This window comes from Bacillus rossius, chromosome 2, assembly GCF_032445375.1.
Source record: "Bacillus rossius redtenbacheri isolate Brsri chromosome 2, Brsri_v3, whole genome shotgun sequence".
Classification (NCBI taxonomy): Eukaryota; Metazoa; Arthropoda; class Insecta; order Phasmatodea; family Bacillidae; genus Bacillus; species Bacillus rossius.
In genome coordinates, this window is record NC_086331.1 from 65,648,854 (window position 1) to 65,665,467 (window position 16,614).

At 34.6% G+C, this 16,614-nt stretch overlaps 1 protein-coding gene across 12 annotated transcripts in view; it reads left to right on the forward strand.

Annotated features, from left to right (window-relative positions):
* Positions 1 to 16,614, forward strand: part of LOC134529340 (ribitol-5-phosphate xylosyltransferase 1-like) — a 92,496-nt gene that overhangs the window by 57,030 nt on the left and 18,852 nt on the right. For 2 of the 12 annotated variants that reach the window (XR_010074536.1, XR_010074537.1), the window contains exon 5: positions 1,690 to 5,325. Coding sequence is in view for 3 of the 12 variants with exons in the window: in XM_063363299.1 (XP_063219369.1) it covers positions 1,690 to 2,095 (406 nt within the window). In the remaining 9 variants the exon portion in view is untranslated. Of the gene's footprint in view, positions 1 to 1,689; positions 12,720 to 16,614 lie in introns of those variants that run through there. The other 10 variants (XM_063363299.1, XM_063363300.1, XR_010074540.1 and 7 more) reach the window with 9 other exon arrangements.

The following is a 16,614-nucleotide window of genomic DNA, read 5'->3' on the forward strand; positions in this document are numbered from 1 at the left end:
ACCAAGGAAGGCCCACTAGTTAAACAGGTGTCTTATCAAGCTTAAAACACGCATGAACTGACTGATACTAGCCTGCTTAATGTTAACTCAAGTTGCTTAGACAGAGTATGACCCAAAATATTAAACAGTTTTAATATTTGACTCTTTTCTTGTCAAACTATCAAAGTACTCGTCCAATATTCCTGTGTTTTTATATCAACGTAATCATTTGACATAAGTCAAAACCACATTACGAAATAATAGCATATTAAGAGATCTGTCTAAATGTTTTTAAGAATCATACCAAATTACTAGTAACCAGAACGATCATGTGTTATCTTTTAACCCACATAAACCGAGCCCAAAAAAAATGAAGCAAATGTAAAAAGGATTTACTCTTAACACCAAATGGAAATTTGGAAGGGCAGTTCAAAACTAAATTTTTAATAAGTTAAGGATAATAAAATTACATCTTATATTACTTCCATTAAGTGCCGCCCTTTCATACATGAAACCCCGAGGTTCAGACTCTCATCACAACTTACACTAATTAATAATGTTGTCTGGAAAAAACTGTACGAAAACATTTGTTTTGGCACTTATCATACTTTGATAAGCTTTTAGATCAGCCGTTGCTCTTTACAAGACACAAAAGCCTAATATGCTTTTCAGCTGCCTGATTGGGGAAGGGTTTGACGGGTAGTGGGAACCATTGTACCATTGTAGAAATGTGCATATCAGGAGGGGTGTAGAATGATTTCAGATTCTGAATTTTTTGTGATATATCTTAACATGTATTTGTTGCACAATGTCATTCAGTATGACTTTCTAGCTGTGTTTATCATCCTCTGATACTTTTAGCAAGTATAAATACCGGACATCTTATGTGTTCACTTGCTACGTCTCAGCTGAAAAGGTTTGGAAAACACTGATTCTGACACAGTCATTCAATTTCAAATAGCCAACATGTAAGTAAAGTCACAGTAAATTAAAAGCTTAAAGATATCGGCTGCTATTGGAGCTTAATTTAAAACCAAGTATTTTTTTTTTTTACAAATCCCATTATTATTTAATCTGCTGGTTTGAAATTAATAAGTATCAAACTACTTAATTGAGGACAATCATTTTACAAAAAGATAGTAAATTTTACTGTTTTATACACTTATTTTATGATGTTAGCAGGAAACATTAAAACATGAAATGTTGTACACAGGAAATTTATTACTTTTATTTAATGACACCCATTCTGGGACTGTAACAATATTGTTTCAAGCAGGAAAGTGTTATAAGCAGGAGCTGTATAATACTACAGGGTTCTAGTTCATCAAACTAACTAGTCACCAGTTAGGTAAAGTATGTCCCGGTTTATGCACATCTTTCAGAAAAGCTTGTTATATGTATGTTTCACTGTCAGTAAGTATTTAGCTTCTTGTATGTGTATTTATATGCTTGCCTTTATTTTAACACTTCATAAATTTGTAGTTTTATTTGTAGGGTACATGGATATAAATTCTATTCTGACAGTAAAAATTTAAATTGAATTAAAAAGAGTACTTGTACAAGTTAAAATAAAGACTTTGCATCTTACAATATGACTATGGAACATTCCATTATTAATATTAAAAGACAAATATAAATGTTAAGTATGAAAAGTTTACCAGGAATCTATTTATTTGTGCAATACATTTTAAAGAGTTTTTATTTCATTAGATGGCAGCCTCTGGAGACTGAAGAAAGCCTTGGACTGTACATTGGATCTCTGCTAAAGTCAGATCTGACTCTTAGTCCAGTTGGAATGAACACCGAATGCTACAGAATTTATGAGGCTTTGTCTCTTGGTAGTATTCCCGTAATAGAAGATAAAGTTACACCTGGAATTTGTGATGGCACATCATCAAATTCACCATTACGGCTTTTGAAGTCCCATTATGCACCTGTGATATTTTTAAAAAATTGGCATGAATTGCCAGCTGTTCTTAGTCAGGAAATGCAACTTACATTAGATGAAAAAGTAGAGAGGAGAAGAGCTGTGATAGAATGGTATAAAAATTTTAAACAGACAATGAAGATCAAATTTATTAATGTTCTTAACATGAAGTTCTTTCCAAATAACTGATCTCAAAACCAATTACAGTATATATATTTTTTGAAATGTCTGAAAGTAACCTTTCTTCCCAGCAGTCATAAGAGCATATATAGAATGTTTAAGAATTTGTAGTACATACGTTAGGGAGTGATAGCAACTAGACAAGCACAAGTCACCATACAATGTATGCTTGGAACTCAATCGATCTAGTGCTAGAGAGCTCTTTCCAGCAAACTATTTAAAAGTGCAGTTCACAAAAACTGTCCTCATTTCTGCTGTAGATCTCTTACAAGATAAATGTGTACATGAATAAAGAGAAGGCTAACATGCATTACATGATCGGGCTTATAGATGGCAATGCAAGGAAAGCACAAAGGTTGTAACAAGAACGTTTCGTAACAAGGTGCGTGCCAGATGCAAGAACTTTTAGCAATCACACCAAATCTGTACGAAGGGGCTCATCTGTAAATTACAGAAGGAATTTCAGGCATACAAGGTGTGTGAATTGTCATAGTCTCTTTCTGTCTCATTTATAACTGAGCATGTACATCCCTCTAGTGCTTCTTTATTTTAGTTCAGAGCATATATTGTCTCATGATTTGTGCTTGTCTAGTTATGTTCTAGCACCCTCTAATAAATGTACCACAAATTTTTTTACTTGCAGTATATAAATTGAGGTAATTTACGGATAAATTATGTTGTTGATGATAAAGATTGTAGGCTTTCACGGCAATTGTCTTAAGTTGCTTGGCTTCTGGGTTATAGCCGCGTCTGAGGTAAATACATCACTGATGTTTCGGTCGACATTGCATTCAATTTTCATCAGGGTAGAGTTACCTACTGAGGTTATTACAAGGTCTCTTGCCATTTTAATACTCTTGCCTGAGAGGGGAGATTTTCCCTATTGGCCCAAAGCTGCAACCAATCAGGAAACACTCCCCTTTCAGGCAAGAGTATTAAAAAGGCAAGAGACCTTATAATAAACCTCAGTAGGTAACTCTACCTTGATGTTGGGTGAATGCAATGTCGACGGAAACTTCTGTGATATATTTACCTCAGACGCGGCTTTAACCCAGAAGCCAAGCAACTGTGTTGTTAATGAGAGATAATTTTTGTAGTTTGTAAGTCTAAGTTAAGTGGTTCTCTGTAAAGTTAAATATTCTTCTGTTGATTGTATTTATGTATTTTTTCAATCAAATAATTTAATTTAAAATATTACATATCTTAAGAGTTTTCTTTCATATAGTGTTACAAACTGTCTGTGATAAAGATTTTTATTGCTTTCAATATTGACACAATGAAATGTTTTTTTTTATTTATAAATTACGATGAAATGTCCATACAATTTGCTGACTGGAAGAAAATGTGTGTGCATGAGGTTGCTCCTAAATATGCTGGCTTGTGACATGAAAAATTAAAAAGTATTGGATATAAGAATCTATAAAAAAAATTTTTTTGTGTTTATTACCAGACATGCTTATTCCTTGTTCTTACCCACCATGTTGGAGTTTTAATATTTTGAAAGTTAACAGATTTGTAGGTAGTAATATTAAAAAATGTGACTACACAAGATTAATTGCATTAGTACTTGACTTTGGAAACACAGAAGCAAAGTTTCATCAATATTGTAAAACAAAAAATTTTAATTGTGAATATGTACTTGCTTGATATTTTATGAACAGCAGATTATGTTTAGCATACATCTGACAGAAAAATTTGCAACAACAAACAACTATTCTTCCATATTGCAAAACTGTATGTGATATAAGATTTATGTAACCCCAGTCATTTTATGACAGCGAAAACTTTTGCAATGGTTGTAGAACTTTGTTCAGTTAAACTTTATTGAGATGTTAAGTGTTGTCTTTTAAATACTTTGTTTTCAGTAAATTATTTGTTCAGTTTCATATTCAAAGGTGTGTACTATCCCCAGGTATTATCTATGTATTCAATTAATATTTTTTGTTACGAACTTGCAGCTTATGTTTTTCGAATTCAGACTCAATGAGTATAGTGAAACATCCACTGGAATTGCCCTAAAACAAAAATACTTTCATGAAAATGTAATAATGTAGCATGGAAATTGAGGCAAAACCTTAAGAATAAAGTAGGTAAGTTAGCCAGCATTATTTGATTATTTTGACACAGTTTCTTTTTTAGTAGAATTGAATTTACATGTACCATCTGATTATTCTAAACCTGCATATAAAAATAATATACAATATTGCCTTTTACAAATCCATAGCAATTTTGTATGGTTCCTAGATTATAACATATTTTGTATCCAACATATTTTGTAAAATTGTTTTATAATGAGTAATGATTAGTTAATCATGAGATTTACAAGTGAACTCCAAGAAGTCTGGTATGCCAGAGTTCATCATTGTGTTGCTAACCACCCTGTAAAATGAATCAAGGATTTATTTATTGATGTGACAAATATGGAGGCCTTATTTCAATGGCGGTACACCTCCAATTTGATTCATTTTGTCATTCATGGTAATTTATATTGATATATTTAAATATTAACTTTGGTTATCTAGTAATTGTAGTGCTAGTTGTTGGCAGAAGTAAGTTGGAGGTGCACCACTTTTAAAATTAAACACAAAGACTTGTATGAATATAAAAGGGTGGATAGCACAAATTTTCTTACCACTTTTGTAAAAAGCCTTCATATAAATGCTACATTTGTTGATTTTGAAAGGTGTAATTGAGGCCTGTTATCTTTCAAAATAAACAGTTTTAGGTCTTGGATTGTGATTCAGATGGGCTATTGGTGCTAAAATTATTAATCTTCTGTTTTCTACTTATTGTAACAATTTTCCGTGTGAACTGTTAGTAATTATGTAAGATAAACAAGCATAAATTATACTTCTAGGAGAGAGAGTTGTTGCGGTAGCTTAATGCTTCTACTCGTATTTCATCAGCTTGCCTAAAATCATGTTAAACATGAAGTGTACATATTATAGAAGTGCTATTGCCTCGTTTGGCTATCTTAAATTTGTGGGTACCTGTGTGTTGTGTTGCTTGTTTGGTAATTTGACATATGTGTCTGTGGTAATTTGTAGTTTCCAGGATTTACATAAATGCAATTAAACATAAGTACAAATTTTTGCAATATTTGGGTGCTGCTTCATGTTAATAGCAGTAAAAAAAGTCATGCAAGTTTTCATAATTATGATCATTTGCATGCATTTTTTCAGTTCCAAAATCACATTGACTAAACATCTGGTGACAATGTTTGCGACCAAACAACAAATGTAAGTGCAGGCATAATCCTTAAATAACAATAATTTCTAGAAATTAACGTACATTACATGTCAGACTGAGTTGGCTCAATCAACACAAATTTTCATAAAACAACATTAAGAAAAAAATAGCCTGAAGAGTAAAATTCACCTTTTTGTGTGATTTTAAACTTCAGTATCTATTTATTGCTGAACTGGCATAATTTAAGTGGTTTCTCCATCCAAAAGGCCATTGTCCTGAGGAACAAAGATTTCTGTGACATTTCATAGGCTGGTTTCCAAGACACAAAAATAAGGTTTATGTATTGCATATGCAACACCTGCACCCTAACCGTATTCCTAGTGCATGATAGTACATGGCTAGTCCCTTATTTTTAGGGAACAGATTTTGGTGTCCTATCCATTGCCGATCTATTGCCTAAATTCTGCGCATGCACAGAGCTCACTTTTTCGTTGATTTCTTCGAGATAGCGGACTTGCGCCTGGCGCCATTAACTCGTATATAATCATTTTTGTGATCATTGGGGGACATACCAAGTGTGTTTGTGTACAAATTAAACTTTACGATAGCAAAACTATTCTGGAATACAAGAAATGATCGCAACTGAAAAAGTACTTCAAAAAATTAGAAAGGTGGTACTATTTTTGAGCAATGAATGGTGCTGTTATCTCTAGTATTTTTATCATAACAATTGTATCAGTGGTTGCGAAACATCTGCTAGAATGCATTGAAACTAGTTTCTAGCCTCATGCAGGGCACCATTTATTAAAACGGCTGCTGATTTGCTTCCGTACTGGGATTCAGTTTGGGCACGTTCTAGAATACTGTCCGCGAGTTAGCTTACGGTTGTATCTCAACAAGGCAGTGCTTAGTCGCTACCTTCCCCGAACATTTTAGAATACCACCCTTAGACACAGTGAGTAACAGTTTCTGTTGTATTGAGGCATGGCAGAGCACTGGCTACTTAATGAGGCATAGGCGTATCCAGGGGTGTCATGTATGGGTGTTTACATATTAAATAAGAACACAATATTTCTAAATGGTTTGTGATAACCATACTTTTATTTAAACATCAACTCTCACATTGCTTGTCATCGTTGCCTTGCCAATACACACTTCCGGTCCATAGACCACACCATCACACATATATGACATCTTCCCATTTTTTACATTTTATACATGGTATACATTACCCCTTTACATATAATCTTCCAAATACTTAGGCTTAATACATATTCTTCCACTGGGTGTTTTATGAGTGCCTGAATTCTCTTGATTCTTGTTTGTGGTCCCATTACTGTCAGTTTTAGAATCACCCTCTGCCCACTGTTGTTTGTTAGTTTGAGAGACTTCCCTATGACCCATAATTTCCTTGCCCCCACAATCGGCTTCCACCGCTTCATCATTGCATACTTACTCTTTTCTGTCCATTTTGTTAAACTGAACCTGATTCCCCGTCTTATAAAGATGTTGACGGTTTCTCCTGACAATGTTGCCCTTTTCAGTTTCCACTAGATAAGTTCTGGGTCCTACTGTACTCATTTGCTGAATACGTCCCTTCCTTAAAGGTCGACTCCCCACCTCTGCGTCCTCAAAATACACTACTTCCCCTTCTACCTGTTCTGTTAATGCCTTAGTTTTCCTATCATGATAATGTTTATTGACTATATTTGGACGTAGTTATGCAAAAAGGAACCAACCCACATGAAACCTATTCTGAGTATTTTGAAGTTAAAGTTAATTATAAATTGTTATTCTCCTATTGATAATATAATGTGGGTATAATTTTAATGGTCTAGTATAAATACTGATATAATAATAGCAACGATGGTAAAATCAACCTTGTACTATTTTAATTTATTTTCAAATAAAATATACCAAAATTGTGGGTTGGTTCCTGTTTGCATAACTACGTCCATTTCTTTTCCTTAATTCCTGCACAATTTGGTTATGATAATTTTGGGTGCTGGTTGTATTTTGTAAGCTTAGCATGCTCCTAACTTTTCTGTTGTACAATAGTTCTGCTGATGATGGAATAGTACTAGACACAGGTGTATTTCTGAGTTCTAGTAATGCTAAGTCACTTTTGTTCTAGATTGATTCTTTTTAACATTCTTTTGACTGTTTGTATTTGACGCTCTACCATTCCGTTAGATGCTGGATAATTTGGGCTCGAAGTTATATGTTGAAAACCCTATTTCTTATTCTTAGCAAAGTCCCTAAACGATTTATTATTAAATTGTGGCCCATTGTCAGAATATATTGTTTCTGGAATACCTTGTCTTGCTAGAATAGATTTGAGTTTCCTGACTGTTTCCTCACTTGACATATTACAAAGTTCTACAATTTCAGTGAATTTCGTGAAATAGTCCACCACTATGAGAAAGTTTTTATTTCTGTAATAGAAAATATCAGTTCCTAACATAAGCCATGGTTCTTCTGACATCCTAGTCAGTAAGGGTTCTGTAGATTGCCTTTTTTGAAACTGAATACATGCCTCACAGTTACCCACTAAATTTTCAATTGATACGGTCATCCCTGGCCAATATAAATGTTGTCTTGCCCTGTTTTTGCATTTCTCTATGCCACAATGATGATAGTGTATTTTTGCTAACATTTTCTGTCTTAACTCTTTTGGTACCACTACTTGATGTGTTTTATACAACAATCCATTATGTACAAACAATTCTTTCGTGCGCGGTATAAAGGGCTTAAGTCAAAAAAGTTGAATTTTTAGATATTTATACTGTTATGCTCAGAAAAATCCAAGCTTTCCAATGGTACAAAGGGCATGCGTCTAAAATTAATAATAGCGGCCGTTATAAGCGTTGGTTTAATTGACTTAAGTCAAAAATTCAAATGTGCGATCTGTATAAAGGGCTTATGTCAACATATGCCCTTTAGGTCATTATAAAATACTTTTGTTTCATGTGTTCTAAATGGCATAAGTCATGTTATGCCATTTTGAGTGCTTTTATCTATATGTAGTATGTACAAAGGACTTACGTCAACATGTGACCTTTAGACCATTATAAAATACTTTTGTGTGCGTGATCTAAATGGCATAAGTCATGATATGCCATTTTGACTACCTTTTATCAATCTGTACTAAGGGTTATGTCAATATGTGCTCTTTAGACCAGTATAACATATTTTTGTCAGAGTGATTTATTTGGCATAAGTCATGTTATGCAATTTTGATTAGAGAGATATAAAAGCCGTAAGTCGTATTTTCGCATGTACAAATCATTTTATTGGTAGTTTTAATGTCTGTATATTTTTAAATCACTAAACAAGATAAATCCGGCGGTCACACTCATTTCGGCAACCAATGTTGGTAATCCTGCCCCTCGTTACTAGCGCCATTATTTTCATTTGTTTCATGTTTATTATAATTGCAGTACTATTTACATTGTTGGTGTGTTGTGAGATGTAAAATTTCAAGATGCTAGTCCTGTACATATAAAGATTTAACTGTGTTTTTTCTCTTATACGGTGTATTAAATATGGGAGAACGCAGCAAGAGAATTGTAGGCATGGCTTTGCAAGATGTAAACTCTAGAAATGAAACAACGGGTCAGTAGTAAACTTTGATTTGTAGTTAGTTAGGTGTTAGCATGTGCAGTATGGTTTAATTAAAGTCTGTTAGCTTTTCGTTTAAGAACTTTTCGTTTATTAAACATTATTCACTCAAACCCGTTAAAGTAGTAATTTTAATATTTTGGGTTTAGTAATATTACTATACAGTACACCACAGCCGATTTAGTTTTGGATTTAGTGAGTAGGCCTAATTACGTAATAAACTTTGTAAGATTTTGCTTCTTTAACTTCAAAAGATAAAAAATAAAACTTTACTTTTAGATGTGTTTAACACTGTGCTACAAAAGTATTAAAATATACTTGAATCTCCCATTACTGTAGGATTAGATATGGTAGCTCAGTCAGTTAATGTGCATGCTTAGTGTGATGGCATAAGGGTTGAGGTTTCGAGCCTGACAACTATCAATTTTTTTTATTTTGATAAAATTAATGTTTTGTTATTTCTATTAAGTACTATTTATTATGTGCAAAGTAGCCAAGAAATTACACTGTTATATGTTTTTATTACTAACTTGACTATTTGGGTGCTGTGATTAACTTTAACCAACTCAGTTGCTGTGATTCCACAAAAGTTATTTTTAAAAAAAAATGCAGTCAGTTCTGAAGTTGATTTTATTCACATTCCTTTTAATATGTGTGCTGCTATCTGTTGGATAAAGCTTAAAATGTACTGAATTACCATCTCCGACATATTAAGCTTCTTCAAATGAATTTTCGAATTTTTTAAATATTACACGCTCGAGGTAAATTCTATAAAATGCAGCACAATATGTTAACAGATAATTTTGTTAGTAATAAAAATGTCTAGGTTAATCTTTCCATTGTTGCAGGTTTAAATGATCCGGAAAGTGAGTATGCTAGTTCATCACCACTTCCAGTAATGTATCCTGGGTTGCATAAATATGTGAACGAATGTGAAACCATTTTTGAAGAATTTCGCATTGTGCCATCAGTACAAAATATTGTTTTACCGGCCATGGTTGACGAAAAAATAGAAGGTGATAAGTGACGGAATGTATGTTTCCATTGTTGAGAGTGAAAGCAGCGAAGAAGAGGGTGCAAAAATAAAAAAAAAATGAGACTTACTACACAAGATGCAGAGAAAGACTTTAATAAAGTCAAGAAGGATATTTTAAATCTTGATAAGTGGGCTAAGACAGTTACTTACTGTGATAACCAAAGTGACTTTTGTAAGTCCTCAAATATTGAGTGTATCTCTGTACCAGTTCGTTTAAATTTGAGGCAATCAGATATTTTAAATCCTTCAAATATTCAGTGCTCCTCGTCCTTGTACCACAATCAACAAGATGTTGGTAATTCTTCATAGGTTCAGTGCAATTCTGTGCCAATAATTTTGGATGAAAATAACTCCGATTTTGGTAATTCTTCCAATATACAGCGATCTTCTTCTTTCTGTCATAATAAGCAAGATATTGGTTATTGTTCAGATGTTCCGTGCAACTCTGTGATAAGTAGTGTGACTCACAATCAATTGCACCTCGGCAATATTTCAGATGTTCAGTACAGTTCTGTACGAGCTAATTTAAATGAGAATGAGGTATGTCTGGGTAATTCTTCAAATGTTTGTTGTTCTTCTGTGCCATCTTATTCTATACAGACTTCACTTAGTACGGAGAAAGAAACCTGCAGTGAGGATAAAAGTGGAGAAAATTTCAATGAAAATCTTCCTAAAGAAAATGTTCCAAATTGTGATAAGCAATCTTCATATCAAGAAAGGGTTTCTACAACCAAGGAAAGTAAGTGGTCCAGAAAGGTTCGTAAAGAACGGAAAGATAAGAAGAACTCTGGAATGCCTTACTTGAACTATAAGGGTAAAGAAGTTTCAGGAAGGGAAATCAAGCCACCGAAACAGTGCAGAAACAAATACCACTTATTACTAGATTTAAAAAAGCAGACTGAGATTTTTACAGAGTACTGGAGTTTAGGCTCCAGAGACAAACGAGTGGCCCTCATAGCTTCTAACATCAGTACAAAGGAAAAAGTTGTAACTTGCAAAATAAAAATTGATAGTAACAAAAAGAGAGAAGTGACAAATGTGTATTCTTTTCAGATACATGGAATCAGGCAAACTGTGTGCAAAATATGTTTCTGTAATACTCTTGACGAAAAAGAAAAGGTTATAAGATGTGATCTAAAAAATAAATCACCAAGTACCAGTGGCATTACATCACCTGACCAACGCGGTAAGAAGCCAACAACGAATAAAAAAACTGAAGAAGAGTTTGAAGAAGTTAGAGCGCACATAAAATCTTTCCCCGCTTATGAAAGTCACTACACAAGACGGAGAAATGACAAACAATATCTGCCTTCACATTTAAACCTTAAAATCATGTATGGCATGTACTGTGAGAAGGTTCAGAAGCCTGTTTCTAGAAAACTCTATGAGAATGAATTCCATAACATGAAGCTGTCATTTAAAAAGCCAAAAGTAGACACTTGCACAAATGTGATAGCCTTCAAATGCAAATAAAAGTAGCCATGGACACTTCAAATGATGCTGCCAAATCTGAGGCAGAACACGTGCTAAAAAAACATCAAGAAGAAGCAGATCTGGCATATGAGTCAAAAAGAGCAGACAAGAACATCTCAAAAATAGATCCAACCAAAAAGTGTTTTACATTTGATCTGCAACAGTGTTTGCCTACGCCATTTGTTTCGTCTTCTGTTGCATTTTACAAATGCCAGTTATGGACATATAATTTAACCGTGCATGATACGGCAACTGGCAAATCTACGAATTACATGTAGCATGAAGCTATTGCAGGGAGAGGTGCTAATGAAATTGCATCGTGCGTGTACCACCATTTAAGTTGTTTACCCAAATACGTTAAGGAGGTGACTTTTTACTCCGACACATGTGGGGGTCAAAATAAGAACACACATGTGTCGGCAATGTTTTCAAAAGTCATGGCTGACTTCCCTCACATCTGTGCCATCAATCATAAGTTTCTCATTCCAGGACACACTCACATAGAGTGCAATGTGGATCATGCTCTGATCGAAAAGAAGAAGAAAAATCTTCCCTTTCCCATCAATCACCCTCACGATTGGTATCAACTTGTAAGATCTAAAGGACAGAAGCAGCAACTTTCTGTCAAATAAATGACACAAGAAGAGTTCTTCGATTTTGCAGGTTTGTTAAAAGGTCCCTTAGTGGTCAGGAAAGTAAACAAGTAAGGCGAGCAATTCAAGTGACACAGTGTAAAGTGGCTGCGATATCTAAAAGACTATGGAGTGCTGCATTATAGAGATTCTCTTCAAGAAGGTATTTTCAAAGATTTAAGCTACCTTTGAAGGGGTAAGAATAATCTCCAAACCACACATCTTGTGAAGAGGTACACTGACAATGTTGCAATTTCTGCAGCAAAGAAAAAAGACTTGTTGGACCTGCTTCCACTTGTACCTTCAGTTTTCCATGAATTTTACTTAAAATTAAATACATCGGTTGATGCTTCTTGCATTGATCCTGATCTGATAGAAATTAATCCCGACGAACTATGATTTAGAGCAATTTTTTTTTCTATGGTTTATTGCCATCATGTCCTTTACTTTCCAATTTTATTGTCATTTTAGTATTCTGATAATTAATTTTTTTTACAGATTTTGTTTTGGGTTTCAACATTGAACAATTTGACTTACTGAAAGGGTAAAATTTGTTGATTTATTTTATATTTTTTGTATTTTGTATTGTATTTTGAGTTTCATAAATTGGATTAGTAAAATGTCTTATTATAATTTATGCATGATTTCATAATATGATTTAAATAAAGTAGTATAACTTAAATGTTTTTACGACATAGATAAGTAGTTGTTACTTGAGTTTACATTTAACTTGCAAGGGTTAAAAAGACTTATGTCACATCTTGTGAGATACAAAGGGCATAAGTCTGTCACAAAAAATTAAAATTTTCAAAAGAAGCACTAAATATTTATATATTACTGATATTTTCATTCTAATTGATAACAGATATATAAAACAATATATCATTTTATAATGGCACACACAGACCAAATAAGCGATTTTGCATTATTTTCTAAAGTTAGTTTTATCTCTCCCGAAAAGTTGTGTTTTTTGACTTAAGCCCTTTATACTGCGCACGAAAGAATTCCTCTCTGTATTTGAAATACAGTCTTGTTAAGTTATTGCATTCTGTACTACTCAATGGCCAACCCTGCTTAGTATATTCCATTACCCTCTGCCATTCGTCATCTTTCTCTGTCTCCTGTTGAAATTCTACTAAGCGATCCTTTGTCATAGGTAATTTTTCCTGAACGACACATACATGAGCCTCTATTTCAGAATCAAAACTTTCCTTGCCCTCTTGCTTTCTGGTGACCCTCGATAACATGTCTGCAATCGCTAGATCCTTACCCGGTATATACTTAAGTTCAAAATCGTATTCCTGTAACCTCAATCTCATACGCTGTAAACGAAGTGGACACTGATTCAAAGGCTTCCTGAAAATGGATATCAATGGCTGGTGGTCAGTCTCTATTATAAATTGTTTTCCATACACATATTGCTTGTACCTTTCACACCCATAGACTACCACCATCGTTTCTTTCTCAATTTGTGCATAAGCTTGCTGACATGTAGTCAGAGATTGTGAAGGATAAGCAACCTGCAGGTTATTTTGTAACAGAGTCGCACCAATCCCGTAACTGGAAGCATCTACAGATAGCACTACTGCCTCATTGGCATTAAAATAATGTAAAACTGGACGCTTCACTAAGGCATTTTTTATTTCCTTGAAGGCGTTACTCTCTAATTCTGACCACTTCCATATTACGTCTTTTTTCAGAAGTTGTCTCAAAGGGTTTGTCATGTCAGATAGCTTCGGCACAAATTTAGCTACATATGTCACCATTCCTAAAAATGTTTGTAGTTCCTTTTTATTTGTTGGTTCATTCATTTCAGTGATAGCTTTAACTCTTTTTTCATCTGGTTTGATACCCTGGTGAGATAGTGTGTGTGCCACATATGTGACTTCCGTAACTCCTAATTTACATTTTGCCTTGTTAAAACACACCTTTTTGTCTTTTGCAGTAGCTATTACTTTTTCTAACCTCTTATGTTCCTCTAATGTTGAACCCCATACAATCAAATCATCCATGTACAGTTGCACACCTTCCAGATTTCCAAAAATTTCTACAAAACATCTTTGAAACACCTCAGGCGCTGAACAAAGGCCATATGGTAGCCTTGTAAAACAAAACCTACCGAATGGTGTGTTGAATGTGGTAAGTTTTTGACTAGCTTCACTCAAGGGGATTTGCCAAAATCCTTTATATCCATCCAAAATAGTGAAATATTTAGCTTGTGGCATTTTAGAAACAATTCCTCAAAAGTGGGTAGTTGGTACACTTCTCTCACTATGGCCCTGTTCAATGCATGAGGATCTAAACAGATTTGTAATGTTTTATCTGGTTTTCGAACAATGACTAATGAATTCACCCATTCAGTAGGTTCCTTAACCTGCTTAACAATGCCTAAGGCAATCAATTTTTTCAACTCTGTTTTCAATGGGTCTAACAAACAAAATGGTACTTTTCTACATGCCTCAATTTGAGGTTGAGTATCTCTTTTCAACTTAATTTCATATGTATAATCTATACACCCAATACCTGTAAAAACCTCTGGATATTTTTGATATTTATCTGCTTTGATGTGGTAATCTCATTAACTTTCCTCTCAAGATCAAACTGAGAGATACTAGGTAACCCTAGGACAGATTGTGTACATGCACACGACTTAACAATTTGGAATTCAAGCATACCCTCCGCCCCACTTTGAAAACCTATTTTTGCAACAGATCTACCTATTACTTCAATAGGGGACCCATTAAAATTTTTCAGCTTGACTGTGGTTGGTGTAATTCTTAAGTGCAGCTTATTACACAAGTCTTCCCACATCACATTAACTTGAGCACCCGTGTCCAATTTTAATTTAATGTATTTATCTTTAATCGTAACTTTTTCAGTCCAGTCTTCTACTTTTTTAGTTCCTTCATTTAAGTCAGTCTTTCCCAACATCAAATCTCCTTCTAAATTACATTTGAACTCAGCATCATTACCTTCATTTGTTTCCCTAGTGCGAGTGTTACAATGATTTGTGTGAACAACATGAGAGACAAATTTTGTTTTACAAAACTGGGCAAAGTGGCCCATTTTTCTACAATTATGACAGATTTTATTGAATGCTGGACATACCTTAAGTTCATGGTAGTGACTACATCTACCACACGTCATCAACTTATTACCTTGAAAGTTCCTCCCTGCCTGCTGATTGTATGTAGACTGTTGTTTACCCTTCGTACTTTCACTCCTTGATGAGAAACTTGATCCCCTGCTGAACTGCTGATTTCCTTGATCTTCCATACTGCTTGCGTGGTGGTCCCACCTGCTCCGCTGTACAGGGTGCACTGTGTATCCTCTATCTTCAGATGGTTTCTGTCTACAATAACTCTGTTTTTATTGTCTCTTATGCTCACTACTTGAAACTCTATTCACTTCATAACTGTTGTTCTGCTTGTTAAGTGCTTGCAACTGCTGTTCCGTTAGTTCTACCACTTTACATATTTGTATACACTTTTGCAAAGTTAAGTCATTGGTTCTCAACAATTTGTTCTTCACTTCTTTATCACGTAACCCACTAATAATTCTGTCCTTGATTAATCCTTCCCGCATATCTCCAAAAGTACAACTCTTACTCAGTCTTTTTAATTATGCTACCGATGTGTCAATATCTTCACCTTCTAGTTGATCCCTGTTAAAGAACACATGCCTTTCCACACTTTCATTTGTCTTGGGGACGCAATAATTCTCAAAAGCCTGCAGTACATTTTTCAAATTTTTCTTCTGATCTTCCTGTAACTCAAACGATTCAAATATTTCTTGACCTTCAACGCCCATGATGTGAAGTAAAATCGCCACTTGCACCTCGTCCGTTTGCTAGTTTCCACCCGATGCCAACATATATATATCAAACTGTTGCTTAAATTTTTTATAGTTGTCAGCCACATTGCCTTCCCAGCAAAGCTCCTTTGGTGGTTTTAGCTGATTCATGATGCTTTATTTTCCTCTCGTTAAAAACAGGCGGCCCTAACCTCCTCACATATCCACTTATTTCCACTGTTCATATTTCTTCTCATACGCGTAAACTCAGTAACCGACTGCGCCATGTCATGTATGGGTGTTTACATATTAAATAAGAACACGATATTTCTAGATGGTTTGCGATAACCATACTTATATTTTTACATCAACTCTCACAATGCTTGTCATCGTTGCCTTGCCAATACACACTTCCGGTCCATAGACCACACCATCACACATATATGACAAAGGGGGGGGGGGGGGGTGTTTTGGGGGTTCACCCCCCCCCCCCCCCCCCCCCCCCCGAAATAAAGGCAAGAATATTATGAGCACTCGTGTCATTCAAAACTCATTTTCTGAAGTTTCACACCGAGCGACGAGAGAGAACGTCACCAAGCAGCCCAATTGGTAAGTTAACAATAAATAAACTTGAATTGCAGTGGTTGGTTCATGATTGGTCAGTCTAAATTCTCAAATCGTGGTGATTGGTCTATGGAATAATCAGTTCAACTCTACTTCGATTATGTTTTAGATTTGCTTTGTAGAATTGGGCATTGAGTAACAGTAGTGATTGCGACCTAATT